Source organism: Astyanax mexicanus, chromosome 21, assembly GCF_023375975.1.
Source record: "Astyanax mexicanus isolate ESR-SI-001 chromosome 21, AstMex3_surface, whole genome shotgun sequence".
NCBI lineage: Eukaryota > Metazoa > Chordata > Actinopteri > Characiformes > Acestrorhamphidae > Astyanax > Astyanax mexicanus.
This window is the reverse complement of record NC_064428.1, coordinates 28,350,681-28,372,657: the sequence shown is the minus strand read 5'-3', so window position 1 is coordinate 28,372,657 and position 21,977 is coordinate 28,350,681. Positions and strand designations below refer to the sequence as shown.

General features: G+C 39.6%; 1 protein-coding gene across 2 annotated transcripts in view; it reads right to left on the bottom strand.

Annotated features, from left to right (window-relative positions):
- Positions 1-11,342: 11,342 nt before the first annotated feature.
- The window catches only part of LOC103021977 (pseudouridine 5'-phosphatase), a 34,638-nt gene continuing 24,003 nt past the window's right edge, over positions 11,343-21,977 (bottom strand). For both annotated transcript variants that reach the window (XM_022674681.2, XM_007253150.3), the window contains one exon: positions 11,343-15,162. In XM_022674681.2, coding sequence (XP_022530402.2) covers positions 15,086-15,162 — 77 coding nt within the window. In that variant the 3' untranslated portion in view covers positions 11,343-15,085. The remainder of the gene's footprint in view (positions 15,163-21,977) is intronic.

Sequence of the window (21,977 nt, the reverse complement as noted above, 5' to 3'; positions counted from 1 at the left end):
GAAAAGTTACTTCATTTATTTCAGTAATTCAGTTCAAAATGTGAAACTCATACTCATACATTTTATATAGATGTTTGATTTTTTTTTGTGGCTCAGCCAATGAAAACCCAAAAATCAGTGTCTCAGAAAATTTGAATATTATATAAGACCAATTGGTACGTTTGGCAGTGTGGGCAGTGTGCCAAGTCCTGCTGGAAAATGAAATCCACAACTCCATAAAAGTTGTCAGTAGCAGAGGGAAGCATGAAGTGCTGTAAGATTTTGTGGGAAAACAAAACTGCACTGACTTTAGACTTGATAATAAAACACAGTGGATCAACACCAGCAGATGACATGACTCTCCAAACCATCACTGATCATCAGTAAATTTTACATTTCATTTGTAAATCAAGGGAGCAGAGTCTGGAGGAAGAGTGAAGAGACACACAGTCCAAACTGCTTGAGGTCTAGACGTTTTTAAAGTCATTTTGGAGAATTTCTATTGGTCCATTCAGTGTAAGGGAGAGTTTGTCTGTTCAAACAACATAGTAAACTGAAAATCAACAAAAAATTACTATACACAGTAACTGATTCATTTATATTAAGTAGTTAGTCAACAATTCACAGTGTTTATAGTAATTATTATGTCTACAAATGTCTATTTAAACATAGGGTTCGATTGGGGGTAAGCAGTTATAGTGTAATTGTTTTTACTAAACTAATCATAATCATAATCTAATTAATTTTATTAAAATTCTGTGCTTCGCTCAGTCCTATGTTTTAAAACTTTAATGTAAAAAAATAGACAGACTGCAATATTTTTCCATCACATGGATTTTCCAGGGAATTTTCCTAAACATGGATTAAGCCAAGTCTTGGACTACACAGTATTTTGAATCGAGATTTTCTATTGAAAAGAAAACCTAGTCAACGATTCAATCACTGTTGGGAAAAGGAATCTATGAATTTAAGGTCAAAGGAAGGGCAGTCAAGTGCACTATGGTGTGAAATACCACACCATCACTACATCAGAACAGAATGTCCTCAGAAACGAGTCCTTAGTATATAAGGTGTGTGTTTCACCAGTGATCGGGGCTCTGGAGATGCCGAATAATTAGCAGGGCTTCATGCAAGGTCAAGAGAAGGTCATTATGCCTCGGCTACTGTTTAGTACTTAAAGCGACAGCCTGTAACATTTGAGCATTTGGAGATTTAGAGGATTTGGTGCCTAGTGAGAATGTGTAATTGTCTTTATATGACCATGTATGAGTATTTTTAAATATTACATCACTATAAATTACAAATTGTAATTTATTTAACTACATCCAGCAAATCTACATAGTCAGAATGACTATAACTGACATTGCAAAGATACTCGTACCAGAACACAGATACCATTCATTAATATATATATATACAGTATATATACTATTCAGTTCCCTCCCAACTCTAGTTGGAACAATACTACTGCTTTTATTTTTTTTTATATAGTATATACCCCATCACTTGTGATGCCACAACACAAGGAAAGTGAAGTCTAGCACATGCCTCCTCCTCCGATACATGTGAAGTCAGCCACCTCCTCTTTTCAAACTGCTGCTGATGCATCATTACCGAATCACAGCGCAGTGACTCGGTTCCGATACATCAGCTCACAGATGCCTTGTGCTGTTCGACATCACCCCTTGGAGTGATGAGGGGAAAGAACACCATCTACCCACCCAGAGAGAGAACAAGACCAATTGTGCTTTCTAAGGTCTCTAATGTTTTAAAGGTTTCTAAGGACAGCTAATGGCGAGCTGCATGACCGGGATTCGAACCAGCGATCTTCCGATCATAGTGGCAGCACTTTAGACCACTGGACTACCCAAAAAAATCTTAGGGACTGCTGCTTTAAGGAAAAAAGAAGAAAGGAGGCCTATCCTGAATGGGTTTTGAAGGGTTGAAGAGTTGTGATGGAAGCCGTCCTGCCTACCAACGAAGAGAAGGTGTCGTAGAGTTTTTCTGGGGAAAAAAAAGGTGATTTGGAGGTTTATCTCAGCATGCCATGTCCTCACTCTGTCTTAGACATTTCACTTCCTCTGTCTTTCTGTCTCACACTTCACTACCCTCCCTCTCTCTTTTTTTCTCTCTCTGTCTCTCCCTCTATCTCTCTTCCTCTCCCTCTTCACTACTTGACACGCAAGCTGAACAAGCTCTCCACCAGCCCAGAGAGTTCCATATTAGCGGCAATGAGAGCCAATGAAATATGGATTCGTTCGCTGAGCGCTAGACATCATCAGACTGCTGGCACTGCAGTTACGCGTCCTGAAGTCTCCATTAAAAATAGGGTCCCTGGCGTTCCCTCCCCTGTACTACACATCAAGACTGCCACATCCATCCCTTGATTTACAGTATCTCCGGGTGCCAGCTGTACGACCGCAGAGCAGGCCTCCGCTCCGCGCCCTCTATTAGGCCAACTTCCGCACTAAAGTCTGCACTTTCGCCTTGAGCCGACAAGCCCAAAGCCGTGGCAGGACATCTGACGCAAGAAAAGCAACTTCCGATGACCCCAAACTTATTACCGCAGCATAAAGGGTCAAGCTCCTGGATTAAGCCTAGTTTGGGCTAAATTGCATTACCCATGGTGAGTCACCGTCCAAAATCCTTTCTTTTTTTGGTCTGGGCTTAAGCTTAATCTGTGTCTGGAAAACCAGCTCAGAATGTTCAGTTGGGGACAAACCGAAATATATTATTTTTGCTTCTGCACAGAAATATGCTAGTCATTTTTCTTCAAGAAGGCTTTTTTTTACCTTAGTTCTCAAAGTTTAGGCCATATTAGTGGTCTGACCTTGTTGTCCACACTTCTGAACTTCCATAACTACATTACTATCTCTCTGTTGATTCTGCTTTTTTTCTCATAGTCCCTCACAGACTGATATCACAAAGTTTGTAACCTTTATGTACTTTATGATTAAACCTATTCATTAATCACTGACCTTGCACAGGGTTCCTGCAGGCAAATTGTCTTATATTTAATGTAAATTTGCTGTAGGTATTACATTTTTAGATGGTGCGTTTAAAGCTAGTGGAAAAGCACATACTAACATCAGTGGTGAGTTATTGGGGAGAGAACTAAGGTTAGTGGAAAGATAGCTAACATTAGCGTAGAGCTAATTAACATTGACGGGAAGAGAACCAAGGTTAGTGTAGAGCTAGCTAACCTTAGCATAGAGCTAATTAACATTGACGGGAAGAGAACCAAGGTTAGTGTAGAGCTAGCTAACCTTAGCGTAGAGCTAGTTAACATTAACGGGGAGAGAACTAAGGTTAGCGGAAAGATAGCTAACTTTAGCTGTGAGCTAGCTAATGTTACTGGGGAGAGAACTAAGGTTAGCGGAAAGATAGCTAAAATTAGCATAGAGCTAGCTAACTTTAGCGGTGAGCTAGCGAACATACTAACATGTTCTGCATCACAATGGAACAGAGAACTAAGGTTAGCGGAGTTAACATTATCGGCGACTTAGCTACGTTACTGGGGCAAAAACTAGGGTCAGCGGAGAGCTAGCTCACTTTAGCAGTGAGCTAGCTAAATTTAGCAGTGAGCTAGCTAACTTTAGCGGTGAGCTAGCGAACATAATAACATGTTCTGCATCACGATAGAACAAAATTGCAAAAGAAAATCGATAAAGTTTTAATTTTCAATACATTTTTTTTTTCTACTTAAGAAGTTATGACTACATTTTTGGGCTTTAAATTATATTCATTAAGGTCTTACAAAGGTCTTAAAAAGCATTAAATTTGACTTTTAAAATGGAGCAAGAACCCTGTTGCAAAGTATTGCCAACTTTCTGCCATTAAAAACCAAGCTCTGTTATCTGACCCTGCTTTTTTTGATTATCCTTTGTTTTTTTTTACTTTTTCGGTTTTGTACATTGTTTGGTAGAGTTGCCATCACTTATTTGTTACCATTTAACTACTATGTGGTAGTAGTTTTTACATTTGTTCTCAAAGTTTAGGCCATATTACAAACCATTACCATTACAAACCAAGCTCTATTATGAGACCCTGCTTTTATCTCCTTGTTTTTGCATTTTTTGGATTACCCTTTGTTTTGGTTACCTTATTGTTTTTGCCTTCAAGTTTTAGACTTCAAATAGGTCTATGGGTTTGACTTTTTCGGTTTTGCACATTGTTTGGTAGCGTTGCCATCACTGCCTTGTTACCATCCATACCATTTTGTCATTGGCCATATTGACCACTTTCAGCTTTCAGTTCACACTTCTAAACGACCATAACTACATTACTATGTCAACTATGTTGATTCTGTTCACTGCATTTCTCATAGTCGTTCATAGATCAACATGACAACCACAACCTCTATCTACTTCTTTTCCTGCTGTCTAATTAAACCAGTTTTTAAGCACTGACTTTGCGAAGTATTGCCAACTTTTCGCCATTACAAACCAAGCTTTATTTCCTATTTTGCTATTTTGGTTTCGGTTACCTTGTTGGTTTTGTCTTCAAGTTTTAGACTTCAGATAGCTCTAGGATTTCGACTTGCGTATCGCTGACTTGTTAGCATTTAACCACTATGTTGTTGTACATTTACAAGCATCTAGTTTGGTTTATGTACCTTTAAGAATTTCATTTTTCTGACTATGGTTCTTCTGTTTTTGTCCCATTTTTGACTTTTAAACCTCATTTGTTCAGTTTCATACATGTTCCTGCATACACTAAACAAAATGGCCTTATTTAAGGTCCTTTCCTTTGTTAAACCAATACTGTATTTGACAAATCAGGCAAATCAGAGTCAATAAAACAATTAAAATCATTAAACCCTTTAACGCAAAGTATGTATCGTATTTTTTAATATTGTACCTATTTGATTTTTGTACTCAATGCACTGTCTGTGCCTTTGTTTTACACTCACTGGGTTTAACAATTAGATCATATCCATGCCCGACTCTACAACAAGGCCTTTGTGAAGGAGGACACTGACTGGGAATCCTTTATGTTCAAACAATACCGACCAGCTTGATAAAGCCGTAAATGTCCATGCAACACTAATGCTGATTTACAAACCACGCTGTTTCTCCTTTTTCTACAGATGTCTCTTGTTAACCTCCACCTTAAAAAAAATAAAAAATACATCTGATTATTATGTATTCCCATGCAACCAGGCTTCTATTATTCTTTACTCCACAATGAGCTCTAATGATACATTAAAACTCATTGTTGGAGAGGGAGCGGAGGAGCATTCTTTAAAAAACCTGAAGGACTGTCATCTTTATCAGATGAAGTTTTTCTTTTTTTTCTTCCCTCCCTTTTTCCTCGCCGAACCACGGCTGCTTCGGCAGCCTCTAAGAGGATAAGAAAAAGGCTTTTATGTCGGAAATCAGGTCATCCATACCAAGAGGCCTGGCGATCCCATCTGGGCTATCGGCGTTTGGCTTGAATAGGAGACGTGGGGGATGTGTCTCGGGTCCTTTCTCACCCATCTTCCCTCAACCACTGTCTTCTAAAACCTCTCCTGTATCCTTTTCTTGTCCTTCAGCTTTATCTGCTTTCCTAGCATCAGTTAGAAACTTGCTTGCCTTTCTTCTTCTCGTTCTTGTTCATGTTCCTTCACTATTCATCTCCATTTAAAGTACATCCCTGCATTTTTCAACAAGACAATGCAAAACCACATGCTGCATGCTCATTGCTGCAGAGGAAGAGTATGTGTATGGGTATCAACCAGCCAAAATGGGCACATGTCACCCCACTGCTCATTGAGCTACACTGGCTACCAGTTGATGCTCGTATCAAATTCAAAGCTCTTACAATCGCCTACAAGGTGATACAGAACAGCTCATTCCTACCTGCACTGATCACTCCTGAAGGCTTACGCTACCTCCCGGCCGCTGCGCTCCTCCAATGAACGTTGCCTCGCTTTACTAAACAAACACTCACACAAAGCAATCCAGACTGTTCTCATACAGAGTTCCCCAATGGTGGAACAATTAAACTACCTTCCACTACCAGATCAGGAGAATCTCTCGCTATCTTTAAGAGACTCCTGAAGACAGAGCTCTTCAAAGAGCACTTACTCTCCTAACACCTCTAACTAACTACCTTCTACTACCAGATCAGGAGAATCTCTCACTATCTTTAATAAACTCCTGAAGACAGAGCTCTTCAAAGAGCACTTACTCTCCTAACACCTCTAAAACTAACTAACCTTAATTCTAACCTCATTTCCTTCTTCCCCTCCTTCACTCCTCTATCCCATTATTTCCCTTTGACCTCCTTTAGGCCCTATCTTAACTTCTATTACTTTTGTACTTCATTATCAAAAATCAACAGTGTGCCTTATGTATGAATTCTACCAGTCAGGTATTAAGGAGCAGTAACTTTGCTGAAGCATTATAAGGCTGAGTTTTCAGTGAAGTTTCTCCAGCTCTAAGGCTAGGTGCAGCAGAACTAGCCCTTTTGCTGTTCAGAGGTGAGTATTTCAGACTGTTGTTCAAACAAGCTACGAGGGACAAACCGCTAGCTGATAGCGCCCTGGGTTACCAGAACACTCAAGGTTCCTCAGTCTAGCACTATCGGGTGGCATTTACGTCCTGCCAGCCCTGCGGTTAGTGGCTAACGCTAATGCTAATGCTGCTGCACCCAGCCTTAGTGCTGGAGAAACTTTACTAAAAACTGACCCTTAGGCAAAGTATTGGAAATCTAAGCTTACTGTAAGTTAACGAAAGCATTTAACCCGCTCATATAAAGGGTTTTCATGAGAGAAATCTGTGTAGATTAACATCTAGAACTCGTTTGCCTTAAGAATTACAGTTTTATTTGCTTAGACGCTGCACACAGCTTCCCCATTTCCCATGTAGGCATCCTTACTAGTGTCACTTAATGATCCTTATAATCTGGTGCACCTTATGTATGAAAATAGACCAGAAAATGGAGGATTATTGGTAGTGTTCCTTATAGTCTGAAGAACTTTTGGGGAAAACAGGTATTGTGCGCTATGGATCAAAGACAAAAAGGAATATCCAGAATGTTAAAAAGCCACAGTAATGCATAATAGAACATTAAGATTTCAACAAGACAATGCAAAACCACATGCTGCACAAGTGTGGCAAGAGGCTCTTGGTACAGATTGGGTTGGAGCTGGTCCACTTTTGACTTTGTAGGAGACCATTGGTTTCTTAAATCTAACATGGAAAGCATCAATGGCAGGAAGCCATCTTTCTGAAGTTAAAGTCATCTTCCTGTCTTTTCTTGCTTTCTTTTTACCTGTCTCTATCTCTATCTATGCTATCTTCAGGCCTCCCAGATAAAGGAAAGTTCTCTCTCTCTCTCTTGCTCTTTCTCTCTCAGGACTTTGCCTGGATAGACTTTTGCCGATGGCATCCAGGTGGTTTGGGGAAGAATGCAGCAGGGTTACATAAACACTGGCCTTGCTGACCAATCAAAGAGCCCTGGTGCTGCATCTCATTACCCTTGCCCGAGCCAGGCCTGATAACTCCAGAGCTCTGTCAACTTCAGCGGTGTGGACACCGCCGGTGGGCTGCCCGTGGGCAAATTTACCTCACCGCTCTTTCTCCGCTCGCCGGTAAACAAGCAGCTCAGACACCTCAGCCGCTAATTGCATACACATTACTGGATTTGTGTTGCTCAGTATAAATTACGGATACTCACGACTCACTTTTTGGACGTGCCAAAAGTCATGGGATGGCAGTGAATTGTGAATTGATTGTTGATTGAAGTTTTACCTCAAGGGACAGATTGGGAATGTCCATACCCATAAGTATACGTTGTGAGGTGGTATCTTGTAAGTAAGCCTGGTCTATTTTCCCAGTGTGCCCATGTACGTCAATTGGGATCTCTCGTCTCTTACAAGACGGACAAGAGATCCCAATTGACGTACATTAATACACTGACAAAGTGTTCACTCTCACTTACAAGATACCACCTCACAACTTAAACTTATAGGTGTGAACGTTCCCAAAAATGTGTTTAAAAAAAGGTATTAAAGGAACAGTGTACACATTACTGAATACTAGCCGTTTCATATTTCCCCCAGGCCATTTAAATGGTCATCCCCCCATTGTGAGCATGTGTGCGATACAAAACACTTCCTGAGATTTTTATACTCAGAATATTATCCTATCTCAGAAATCCTAACAACCAAGCTGAAAAAAAGTTTCCTCTATCCAATTTATCATACATTCTTTATTCCAGTGCCCCACGTTGATTTTATCTCCCATCAAACATACAAGTATAAGCTAGTATTTTAATTGACACTCCTAATATAAATATACTTCTATTTTACATTTCTTACATTCATTCTTTTATTTACATTGAAATATCCACTATAAAAAACTTTTTAAGAAAAACAAGTGAAATTAATTGCAGTTAATCACAGAATATTGTCCTGATTAATCTGATTATTTTTTTTTTTTCGATTAACAGCACGAATAAAAACAGCAGCTCTCCAGTCAACAAGTGTTTTTATTTCAGTCCTTTTTTTATATTTTTAGCGTTATTTGCAGAAGGCCAGTATCTATAGATGTTCTGAAGATCAATGATCAGATTTCAGAAACTTTTAGTAAGCTAGGCAAGTTCTCAGCTTTAGGATAATTAAAATCTTCCCTAAAGATAAGGCTAACAAGGGCAGTTTTTTTCAAAAATATATATATTTTTATTTTTTCCTTAGTCCTGCTACTTCTGAAAAAAAAAAAAGAGTATAAAATGCATTACAATAACACAGGTAACTTTTTTCTGCATTGCTCTGGGAGATTAGACAATGAAAATAGATTATTTAGATATGACAGAAGGTCAGAATCTAAAGTTCCATCCTGGTGTTGTACTTCAGATATTACATAGAAGAAAAGGAGCCCAAACAAGTCAAATGTACACAGTAGACACAGCAGTGCTGCTGGAGTTTTTAAACCTATCTATCTGCACTTTCGTCTGAGGTCCTGACCACTGAAGGACAGAGTGAAAGGAGGATAAAAATAATAAAGTATGCAAAGAAACAGATACTACAGGGACTACAGTATGTTACTATTATAGAACTATAAGATTCAGTGCTAGTTCTAGCAGGAAACTTCTGTGCTCTTCACTCGTATCTCAACCAATTAACAGCTTCCAACTGTGTTTATAACACCTCCGCCTTCTCTGCTTTGGTTTTCCCTAGTGATGGGTCAGACGTGCACGATTCGGCTCCTAAGAGTGAGCCGATTTATTTATTTATTTTGGCCGCACGTGATTGGTGTGTCTACACGGAACAAGAGCGGAATGGGAAGAGGAGTGTTCTTTTTTTTTTGAGTGCTCGATAAACATGTTTTATTAGTTACAGTTTTTAGCATGACTCCCTTTCAGTTATAAAGTGTAATTATATATAAATCTTAATTTTAATATATATATTTAAACTTTTATTTAAAGTTTTAAGATAAAACATATAAACCACAAAAGAAGACATGCATAAAATGCATAAAAATATACATTAAGGAAGAACAAAAATACATTAAAAATATAGAAATATTATAATATAACAAGAGACCAGTGAAAGCTCATCATAAATTCTTACAGTTTTTTTTTTTTTCATAGCAATTCTTAGCAATTCTATATTCTATTTTCTAATAGCAAGTCCAGAACAGGGCAGATCATAACAGAAACAGAATCAACCACTCAAAGATGAGATCTTTTTTTTTTTTTAATGCCAAACTTTGTGAAAGTTTGCACAAAAAACATCACCTGGATGCTTGTTTTTTTTTTATTTGCACATTTATTTATTTTTTATTTTGTTAAGTGACATTGTTGATGTTGTTCTGTGGTGTTTGGTTTAATGTATATAGTTGCAAATTTACAAATAATTTACACATTTAGAGATGGGCCTTTGTTTTTGTATTTCATAATTTATTTTTGTTTAAATAAAGCCATATAAATAATACATATTCCATATAATGTAGGTTTTTACACTAGTAATTCATTTTACACATAATTTGTTAATAAATTGATTGAAGCAACCAATAAAATCTAAGGAAGAACTGGCTCCCTAGAAAGAGCCGGAATTCCCATCAATAGTTTTCCCTCCTTCCTACCAACCACCTCCAGTATGGTTCCGCTGGCTGCGTGGGGGTTTCCTCCTACATACGGCAGGATCTGCTAGGGTCCAGATGCTGCATATCTGCACTGATGACGGGGCCTACTCCAAAGACTAACTTTTAACATAAATTGTTGTCTAATACATTGTAAATACCATAGACTGTATATAGCTGGACAGAGCATCTTCTCTCAAAAGTGAAGCCACCACAGGTCGGTCGCCCCCTGCTGTTCAGTTTCAGAAAGCCGTGTAACCCCACCCATCCCCATAGGTTTCAATGGCAAAACAGATTACTTTCAATCACATTTTTTTCTAATATACTGTAATTCTACCTTCTTTATTTAAATGCAGCAGCTAATGTAGCCTCTGCTTATATTGTTAAATTTTATATCCCCACAGAATTCGTTTTTAAAAACGTTTTTCAGCTCTATTCAAGAAGGTGTGGTTATTGTAAAAGGGCTGCTTATGGGTGGGACCAATAACAGACTGTCAGCTCCGCTCCGCTCTGCAGCCTGTGACCTCGAGGCAGCCCTCAGGGGCGGGGTTATTCAAATGAGTAGGTTGCTATCCACAGTCTTTCTCCCTCCTCTGGTCTCTACTGCGCAGAATCGGGTGTCAGGATCGCCAACATGGCAGAAGATTTTGGCTTCATTTCATTGAATGAACGGGAACGGCGACACGGCGTCCATCTTTTTTTACAGTCTCTGGTTAATACTATCAAAAATAAAGCTGTAATTATTGCACGCTTGCCTCTGAAGTCTTCCTGGTAGATGTCATGATCTCCTATATGATCAGTGGAGCTAAAAAACAAACAAACAAACAAACAAAAAAAAAAACGGATAATGGGAATAGAAACGAGGAGACTTGAGGTCCCCGAGGCTCTTAAGTGGGATCTGGTCTACTCGAGAGGGACTGTGGTTTCAGTCGTTAAAGGCTAGTGATGCCTCCACACACCGACGCTCGTGTACAGTGTGATTCATCAGTCACAAAGCTACCGCCGTATCAGTTTCACTAAAATAGGTCAGTGATCAAAACAATGTGTCATTCGATTTACACATTTACTCACCCGTTTATGGATCCAGGCGGGAAATAAACAAGGCGACGAGAATCATTACGGCATTGTTATATGGCCTCGCCCACGCTCCGGCTTAATTTGTCACACCACCTGCTAGGTCTCCTCTTCTCTCTTAGTTTCACACTCACACTCACACATACACTCACAAACACACACACTCTTTCTCTCTCTCTCAAACACACACAAAAAAGAAAGCAGACACAAATACGTGGAGTGGTTGAAACAAGTCTTCTTTTTTCCGATGATTAGTGTGTTGTTTGTTCATTTATTCTTCTTCCAAGTTGTATATATGCATAAATACAAACAGACAACACAGAATACAGTACAGTATTGTTGTTCATTTCAAGATTCACAAACTCGTAACTTTTTGACGTAATTTGAATCAGACAGTTGTTTTTTTTTTCCGCTGTGTCAAAATTCTATGAAGAATGGAGCAATAGAAGTGCAAAAATGAAAAAGAAAAACAGTTTTTCTTACATTTACTTTGATTTTATTGGAACTTGTATTTGATTGTAGACAATATGAACCCATGACCTATAGATTTTTCAGTTTTTTGTACATCCATTCCTGCAATTCATTCCAAAAGAAATGGCAGTGCAAGTCCAATACCTTTTCTTCTTCACAGCCATGCCTTAGTAATGTGTGCAGCACATGGTTTTTACATTGTCTTGTTGAAAGACAAGCGTCTTGCTGGAAAAGACATCATCTTAAAGGCAGCATGTCTTGCTCCAAGATCTCAATGTACTTTTCAGCATCAATGGGGCTTCAAAAAATTTACTGACACAACCTTATACTTGACTATGACAAACCCTGGTGTATGCACTTAGTGCTGATAACAGTCTGGATGGTCCTTTTCATCTTTGGTCTGGAGAACACTGGGTCAATTTCTTCCCAAAATCTGGATCAGGAGTACTGATTCATCTGACTACAATACAGTAGACCAACACCAGCAGATGACATGTTTCTCCAAACCATCACTGATTGGTGGAAACTTCACACTAGACCTCAAGCAGTTTGGACTGTGTGTCTCTCCACTCTTCCTCCAGACTCTGCTCCCCTGATTTACAAATGAAATGTAAAATTTACTGATGATCAGTGATGGTTTGGAGAGACATGTCATCTGCTGGTGTTGATCCACTGTATTCTATCAAGTCCAAAGTCTTAGAAAATCCTACAGCACTTCATACTTCCCTCTGCTGACAACTTTAATGGAGATGTGGATTTCATTTTCCAGCAGGACTTGGCACACTGCCCACACTGCCACACTGAAATCAAAGATTGAGAACTGGACTTATGTGATGTTTTATAAGAGTAGGTGAAGCTTTTATAGGTTTTAGATTTTGTGAAAGAATTATACAACCACTGCAACTCTCCTAGTATATCAATTTCTTTATTTATTATTTCTACTTTTAATCCTAATCCTATTACTATCCCTAAATAGTCCCCGCCCCAACCTTTTTTGGAATGTGCTGCAGGCAATAAATGCAGGAAAGGATGTCTATTAACAAATTAATTGGCAAATTTATTTGTTGAGCAGAAAAAAAAACATTAAATACCTTGGCTTTATACTGTCTGCAATCAAATAAAAATACAAAAACATACAAGAAACTTCCATTAAAAAGCCTTCCATTAAAAGTTGGCATTTTGAAGATAAAACAGCAGATTTTTTTTTTCAACAGAGACATGTATGATGCCCACAAACATGTAAACATACGCTCACACACTCCAAACAGCCGCTCAACACTCATGCTTTCATGCTTTAAACCCCCCTGCCTGATAGCCTCTCTGCGCTAAGCCTCTAAACGACATGTAAAAAGCCCCCAGGCTGGGAATCACGCAGAAAAAGAACAAGCCTTCTGGATTCCCTGCTCGTCTTTAAGGATGAAAGGTCCGCGGCCTACACGGAGAGGAGAAGAGAAGAGAGGAGACGCGAGAGGACGCCGGTGAAAATCTCTTTCATCCCTGAGAGGGCTTTGCGGAGAGAGAAAAGAGCTGGGGTTCGACTTCTCCGCTGTGTTGGACACTGCTTAAGGAAAAAGAGCAACATGCTAAACACCCCCCCCCCTGCGCGAGGGGGAGGCGAACACGGGTAAAAGCTGAAAGACGTCTGGGCCTTTAGATCCCTTTTATTGGATTTCTCCACACACTGCGGACTTTGAAACATCTTTGGCATTTTAATAAACCCCTCTAGTGTTGCTACGCTACAGTTTGCAATGGAGAAAAAAAAAAAAAAAAAAAACAGTAATAGAATTTAGGAATTTAAAAATTCACTCATAAAAATTGCACCCAGAAGGCAGTGTTGGATTGCAATACTATTTAGAACAAAGATAGACGCTACAATTAACGATTTAGACTAAAATAGGTGATATTTATAAGCAGAATCTGTCAAAAAAGATGACTTACTGTCATTCTGCTTTTGTTTTGGTGGAGATGACCAACAAATCTGTATGTATCTATATTTATTACCTTTGGTTTTTATTACAGTAGTGCTGGATGATATAACGGTCCATCCGGTATACCAGAGTGGAAATAAATACCTGTATTTTTCCACATACTGCCACACCACTAGAGGGCACTGCAGAGCGCTGTGTAGAACAGCACAGCCAAAGAAGCAGATACAGCTCGCTAACTAACACTAGCCAGACAGCATAACAAGCTAATACACTGGAGTAATGGTGGTCAATTGAAGTCAAATGCTCATCTCACACTGTCCTGCCTGGGGAGAAATGAGAACAGCATGAGAACTTTATCTGAGGAGCTCCTGCTGCTGTTCCTTGCAATATGAGTGTTTTAATCCAAGTTAAATAGAAAAAACAGCAGCAATCAGCAATTATTCACTCAAAAAAGAGAAAATAAAGTTCCTCTCGTCCACCAGACAAGTCCAGAGACAGTCCTGGGTGCGGAATCATTTATTTGGCACAAGTGAAAAACTTTAATAACCCTGACCCAAACTATAGTCCTTTTTAAATATATTGAATGAATATTGTAGATTGAAGGATAATTTGCATGCACACTAAATTGAATTTATTTGTTAACTACAAAAAAAGGGAAATCAGCATGGGAGGGTTTAGTGCAGAATATCTTTAGCAACCTCTACAACTCTACAAATAAATGAAAAGATAATTGGCACTTCTGTATGTGTATCTCAACCAATATAACCAGTAGTTGCTCCTACACGTCTAAATTTGCAATCATTTACTGTTCCTGTTAACTTTTATCCTTTTTTTCCAAAAACAGGCATGACAAACAAGCACAGCAATCCAACACTTCCTACTACTTGGTGCAACTCTTTTTAATGATACTGTATGTGAATATCTGAATTAGAAAGCCTAAAAAAACACGTCATTAAAAGCTTGCCAAGCTTGATAAGCTTGATTGCATGGGAGCTGCCAGTAATCAGATTCGAATAGCACATCACAGTGCCGTTAAATATAGAACTAAACCATTACTGCCGCTAATTCGTTGAAAAAGAAAATAGCACCAAAAACACAAACATCAAAAACTGTCGATGTGGCCTAATGGGCCTAATTGAGCGGCGTAATCAAAATCGGTTTGGGTGCTGTTCAAGCCATTAACACTAAGAGTGTTTAATGGATGTGCCGAGATCCGACCTTCCGATTGGCTCACTGAGCTGCACCAATGAGATTAAGCCTGCGTTCAATCAAATTACCTGTGAGGCATCACAGTGTGTCCCCTGCACTGTTCCATTAAAAAAAGAGACCTTACTCCATTCCTGTAAGACCCTTGACTGATGACTGTTGATTACTATTTGTACCGTTCCTTTCTTTTCCAGACCTGCCAATCACAAGGCATTCTGGGTATTTGTTAAGGTAAAGTCCAGATTGAAGTTCAGTCTCTAACTGTAGGCAGGGAGGCCGAAAAGCTCTGGTCTGAAGTCCTCCATGCTGTCCAGCACCAGCGTAGCGTCCCTAGTCAGGCTGCGATCCAAGTTCTGGTCAGGGATCATAACGACCTGCATGCCAGCCGCCAAGCCTGCTTTCACCCCGTTGGGTGCGTCTTCGAACACCAGGCACTGTGGGGGCAAAAACATATAGCGGGTAAGAGGCAGCCTATCATACATATATACAATCATCACTTTGGACACACCTTAAAATTTTCTGCATTGTAGATTCATATCAAAGTTATTTAAACTATGAAGAAAAACGTATGAAATTAGTTATATTTTAGATTCTTTAAAGTAGGCGCCTCTTAAAGTTGGCACATCGTGGCTGTTTTTCTCAGTCAGCTTTATCAGATAGAGTCACTTGGAATTCAGGCTTTCAGTTAACAGCTGTGCGTACTTTGAAAAATAAAGGTCAGTCAATCCGAAACATTTCAAGAAATTGGAAAGTTTCCCCAAATGCAGTCGCAAAAAGAAAAATCAAAAACGTTATGATGAAACTGGCACTCATCAGGAAACACAGCCCCAAGAAAGGAAAAGCAAGAGTACATCAGAGTAACCCACCTTACAAATGGCAAGTTAACAGCTTCCCAGATATGAGTACAGAATTATACAGCAGTTTCAGTTTCAGTATTAGCATTAGCCACTTACTGCGCTAGCTAAAGTGCTAGCTCTTTTGCCGATCAGAGGTAAGTATTATTGGCCTGTAGCCTTACCGTTCACCATGTTAAAACAAGCTACGTGAGACGAACCGCTAGCTAATACCACCCTGGTTTACCGGAACACTCAGGGTTCCTCAGTGTAGCGCTGTCGAGCTAATGCTAATGCTTCAGCCTTAGAAAAGCCTTGGAAATCTGTAAATCTAAGCTTACTGTAAGTAAACTGAAGCACATTACTTACCCAAATAAACAGGTTTCAGGAGAGAAATTGGTGTGGATTTACATCCAGTGCTTGTTTGACATTGATTTTTTTTTGAAAGAAATACAGTTTTGTTTACTTGGCTTAGCTTTATTTAACTTTATTTAACTTTAGGTTAGTTACCCTCCATACCACCACCCAGCGGCAAGACCTGCTGATTTAAAAGGAAAAGATGGCAACACCCCTGTTCCTTACTGGTGTCACATAAAGCACCCATTAGTTTAAATTTGAGCACAGCAAACACTTAACAAAATAAATAATTTAAAATTTCCAATATATCGTCTTCCTCTTTTACAGTATCATATAATATGGTATTGTATCACACCCCATGTATCATGACACGTATGGTATCCTCGGGTTCTTTCCGATGCACAGCCCTCTAAGTAAAGGTACTGTAAAGAATGTTTATGGATGACTACGACTCCCAGCCACTTGGAGAATTAAGCATCCCATTCAAAACCTCAGAGTTGAAAGGAAGCCCTTGAAAATGCTGCAAAGCCTCGGGAAAGCTGAATATATATGGCGTCGCTGAGCGGTGGATCTGCAAACAGCCTTACTTACTGCCGTCTCATTCATCCTCTACCACATCCTGCTTTTAGAAAGTGCTCCTCGCCTTCTTTATGTATGGAGGAATAAGAGACTTCCCACTGAGCGCTTGGGCTGGGGTTGCTCTTCAATCCGCCATGATGCAGCCTACGTTGCGGAGGTCCCACTGAGCGGGTTCAATATCGGCTACAAGTTGAATCTTACTTAGCCTCGTGACAAGCTGCCATCCTGCTGCGAACTCTACAGCGGACGGAGCACGGGAGGAAAAGAAAAAAAAAAGAGGAAAAAAGGTAATGAATCATGCTTGAAGGTGTGTGTTAACCAAAACAGCATCTGCAGAACAATCTTTGATGGCAAACAAACTCAAACTATAATTTTCCCGAAGCATTTTTACGCCAAAAGTCGCTGCAACAACTTTGGACGAATTTGTACGCCGAGGAAGGAAGTCCTTGGATTCCGCCCCACTCAGCTTTCCTTTCCGTACACACAAAACACAAAAGCCAACCCACTTGACTTCCCCATGAATGGACCTAATTGACTTCTGTGATGTCACTAAGCCCCTTTCGCACGGCAAAGTGGAAGCAACACGCACAAAAGGCCGTCGGAAATACGGCGGCACCGCAAAGAGGAAGGCTTAGCTAATTCCCTTGTGTCGAGGGCTGCAATTAAAACTCTTAATTACGCAAAAGAGCCCCGCAAATGACCCGTAATCAGAGACTCTCGCATTGTGATAACGGAAGAAGGGAAGGGCGGAGAGGGGGCCGCTACACAAAAGCCTAGCGTTGAGCGGTGCAGCGGCTAATATTGGCTTTGTCACTGTCAGCCATTTGAAGTGGAGCTGCATCATTCTCGTCGGATTAGGGACGGCCCGGGACGACTCATGCCAGAGAGTCGGTAATTAGTCATGGCTTCTGTACCAGGCAGGCAGCCGGCGAATGCATGTCAATCACCCTGGCAGCTGAGAAGGCAAGAGACGGGGGAACGTTCGCACAAACACCACTAATTAAGACAGTGAGTTGGAGATTTGAGAGGCGCCTTGGACGAAGACAGTGACTGAGCGCTTCAGGTCTTGGAGGACTTTAAGAGCTGCTGGAGGAGAGCTGGGTGAGAGGAAGGCTATGATCGCATGTACTGGGTTAATAATATAGTGACACAGTCCAGTGGTAGCGCTGCTTTTTTATTATTTTTTTATTTTACTTTATTACTGCACCTCTAACTCTTCTCTTCACTACTGGAACAGAGACTTTAATGTCTCAATGTGAAGCTGAGCTAGAGGCTCGTGTTGCCATGTGGGTCAGCCAAACACTAATATGAATACAATTCCATTTTTATAAATTTGTTCCATTTATTCTTTTATTTTATGTTTAATTATCCCCTTTAAAAACTTGCATCTTAAGGATAACACATGCGATTAATCGCAGTTATTCCCAGAATATTGTTGTGATTAATTGGATTTTTTTTTCATGGATTGACACCACTAAATAAAACACTTACTTTATTTCTAAACAATTCAATTAAAATGGACTAAAAATTTATGAATTATGTCAGAATGTGTCACAAATTATTTAGAAAATAAATCATAATATTGCTTTCCTCTACTCCCATTTCAAAAATACTAACTTTAGAGAAGAAGGAAAAATGTTAATTTAATGTGACAACAGATTGTTTTTTTTTACTATTTTTTCTTAATATGTAATTTTGATATGATATTAAGGTCATCTGTGGATATCTGTGGACTTGAAAAAAAAAATGACCACAATATGATTTAACTCTCAAATGTACACCTTATGTTTGAGCTGTTGCCCATTTAAAGGGGCACTAAACCCCCAGATTTTTCCTGACTCCACCCTAAGATCAAATTTAAAGCAGGCTAAAAAATGGGAGGGGTAGTTTTTTTTAGGGGCACTGGGTGATGTATGGGTTTAGAAGCAGGGCAGAAGAGAGAGCTGATTGGCTGAGCTGCAGCAGCAGCAGTGTGCCTCTGATTGCGATGAGATTCAGATGATTGGACGTCAGCAGGGGGGCAGTACAACCCCTGGCAAAAAGTATGGAATCACCAGTCTTGGATGAGCACTCCTTCAGACATTTCATTCTGTAAAACAAATTCTGATCAAAAACATGATACAATAATAAAGTCATTCCAAAGTGCAACTTGTTGGCTTTCAGGAACACTCAAAGAAATGAAGAAAAAACATTGTGGAAGTCAGTGAATGTTACTTTTATTGACCAACCACAGGGAAAAAAATATGGAATCACTCAATTCTGAGGAAAAAAGTATGGAATCACTCAAATTGAAGGTAGCAAATAAGGACACACCCTGTCAATTTCCTTTCCCTAAATGGACACCTGCCTCAGATTAGATCTGCTCGTTAGTCTGCAGTTAAAAACACCTGCAGTCATGACACCTTGGAGGGCTGCTGGACGAATTAGAGTGGCAAGAACCACCAACAAGAGAAATGTCTCTTGAAACAAAAGAGAGGATTGTGAAACTTCTTGAAGAAGGTAACTCTTCACGCATGGTTGCTAAAGATGTGGGCTGTTCACAGTCAGCTGTATCCAAGATATGGACCAAATACAAACAGCATGGAATGGTTGTTAAAGCCAAGCGTACTGGTAGACCGAGAAAGACATCAAAGCGTCAAGACAAGCAACTTAAGGCCATTTGTCTTGAAAACCGAAAAAGTACAACTAAACAGATGAAGCATAAATGGGAAGAAGCTGGAGCCAATGTATGTGACCGAACCGTAAGAAATCGCCTAAAGGAAATGGGATTTCAATACAGGAAAGCTAAAAGAAAACCATCATTGACACCTAAACATAAAAGAACAAGACTGCAGTGGGCTAAGGAGAGGCAATCATGGACTGTGGATGACTGGTTGAAAGTTATCTTCAGTGATGAGTCAAGAATCTGCATTGGACAAGGTGATGATGCTGGAACTTTTGTTTGGTGCCGTTCCAGTGAGATTTATGAAGAGGCCTGCCTGAAGAAAACAACCAAATTTCCACAGTCCTTGATGATATGGGGCTGCATGTCAGGCAAAGGCACTGGGGAGATGACTGTGGTTAATTCTTCTATCAATGCACAAGTTTACATTGACATTTCGGACAGTTTTCTCATCCCTTCAATTGAACAGATGTTTGGAGATAATGAAATAATTTTCCAAGATGACAATGCATCGTGCCATAGGGCAAAAACAGTGAAGGCATTCCTTGGAGAAAGACACATTCAGTCGATGTCATGGCCTGCAAATAGTCCAGATCTCAACCCAATTGAAAACCTGTGGTGGAAATTGAAAAAAATGGTCCACAAGAAGGCTCCGACCTGCAAAGCTGATCTGGCAACTGCTATCAAAGAGAGTTGGCACCAAATTGATGCAGAATACTGTTTGTCACTCATCAAGTCCATGCCTCAGAGACTGAAAGCCGTTATAAAAGCCAAAGGTGGTGCAACTAAATACTAGTGATGTATTTTGAATCATCTTTTGTTTATCTGTTTTTCATGATTCCATACTTTTTTCCTCAGAATTGAGTGATTCCATATTTTTTTCCCTGTGGTTGGTCAATAAAAGTAACATTCACTGACTTCCACAATGTTTTTTCTTCATTTCTTTGAGTGTTCCTGAAAGCCAACAAGTTGCACTTTGGAATGACCTTATTATTGTATCATGTTTTTGATCAGAGTTTGTTTTACAGAATGAAATGTCTGAAGGAGTGCTCATCCAAGACTGGTGATTCCATACTTTTTGCCAGGGGTTGTATTATTGATAGACTGATTTGCATATTGTGATGTGTCCGTGTACCAAAGTACATGGATACATCATCCTCGCCTATAGCACAGTTGAACCTGAGAGGGCGCTGTAGAGGCAGAAATTAAAACAGTACATTTTTCCAATAGTTTCCAAAACGCTTACGAAAAATACCATCTCTAAAATTTCCTGTATATACTTTCTTGCTCTGCTCTAGACAGGTCTGACCAATCAGCACATTTATTAGGTTTTGTTGTCACGTGTTGTTTGTTGTGATGAATTATGGTGTGTTTTAATTTTTATTTGTGTGAAAACAAACTAAACCAAAGGTTCAGTAGTTCAAGTTTGCCAACTCGTTAACTTGTGAACTCCAGACCAGACAAAACAAACTGCATACGTGAAAACACCATTATGCTACAATCTCATGCAAGTCAAAAGCTTCTACTTCCCACTTGCAACATCAGAACTGCAAGCACCTCACAAATGCTTTGTTGTCAGGGCGACCTGAAAAATTACCCTGCTTCTTGGGGAATCCATGCAAGCAGTTTTATAATTTCTTATGGAAAAAAATAAAAAAGGTGCAAAAACAACCATTAACAGCAACTTCACTATTAAAAATAAGGAATTACATGTGCCTTCCAATACTGATTCTGTCTACTTTCAGTCATGTTAAAAGGATGAGGCTTAACTCAGGCACTCACACATGGGATCACAATTATTTCTGAACTTCACAGTCCATGTAGTAAAACTGTGAAAGTTGGCCAATTTTTCTTTTCCCCCATTATTATTTAATTGCTTTGCTTACATATTAGTTTCTTGGTGGTTACTGAATAATTCATATTCGTTTCTGGATAATGAGCCTTAAACGGATAATCCACAGAGTCCTCCACCTAATCTCTATCTGCTGCATCTGGACCATGCAAGCAATTACCACAAACATTTCTGAGGCAGAACAGAAAACTGCTGACTCAAAAACACACTTATAGCAGGAGCCCGGGGGCAGCTGCACTAGCCCATTGGTTTCTATTATAAGGATGTCTCAAGTAAACAGGTTTTCTGTTTTTTTTTTTTTTACTTGGTTCAGAGAAACGTGCGGAACGTATTGTATGTGGCAAACGGCTGTGTGATACAGATTCAGCAGTTTAAAAAATGTAAATGCTACAGCAATGATTTTCAACATGTTGGGTCTTATTTTTTGTTTCCATTTAAGATGTGACAGACACTCATCATCAAAAAACATCTGTGTCTAGGGACTATGGTCAGTGCCAAGATCAACGGTTTAATGTCATGCCATGTATCCAGAAATCCTGCTGTCATGGTGTGAGGTGCAATTCTGGACAATGCAAGATCACCAGATAACCATTAGGTTAATATGGTCCTATAACCAGTGGTCCTAACTTTTCTGAAGACTCAGTTAGTGTTCCAACAGGACAACGCTCATCCACATACTGCTGCCATCTAAAGAGCTTGTCTAAAAAACACAGATTCTATATCACGGTCAGTCTATTTGTGTCTTTGCCTGATGAATGCATCTCTCAATAGTAGACATTCTGCTTTTTTGTTTCACCTTTCTCTGAATCTGCTTTTAAATGAGAGAGCTCAATTGGCCTTGCTCTCTCTGGGTGAGTAGATGCGCTTTCTCCCCTCATCACTCCAAAGGGTGATGTCGATCAGCACAAGGCGCCTGTAAGCTGATTTATTGGAACCCGAGTTTCTGCTCTTTCCTCCGGTGGCCAA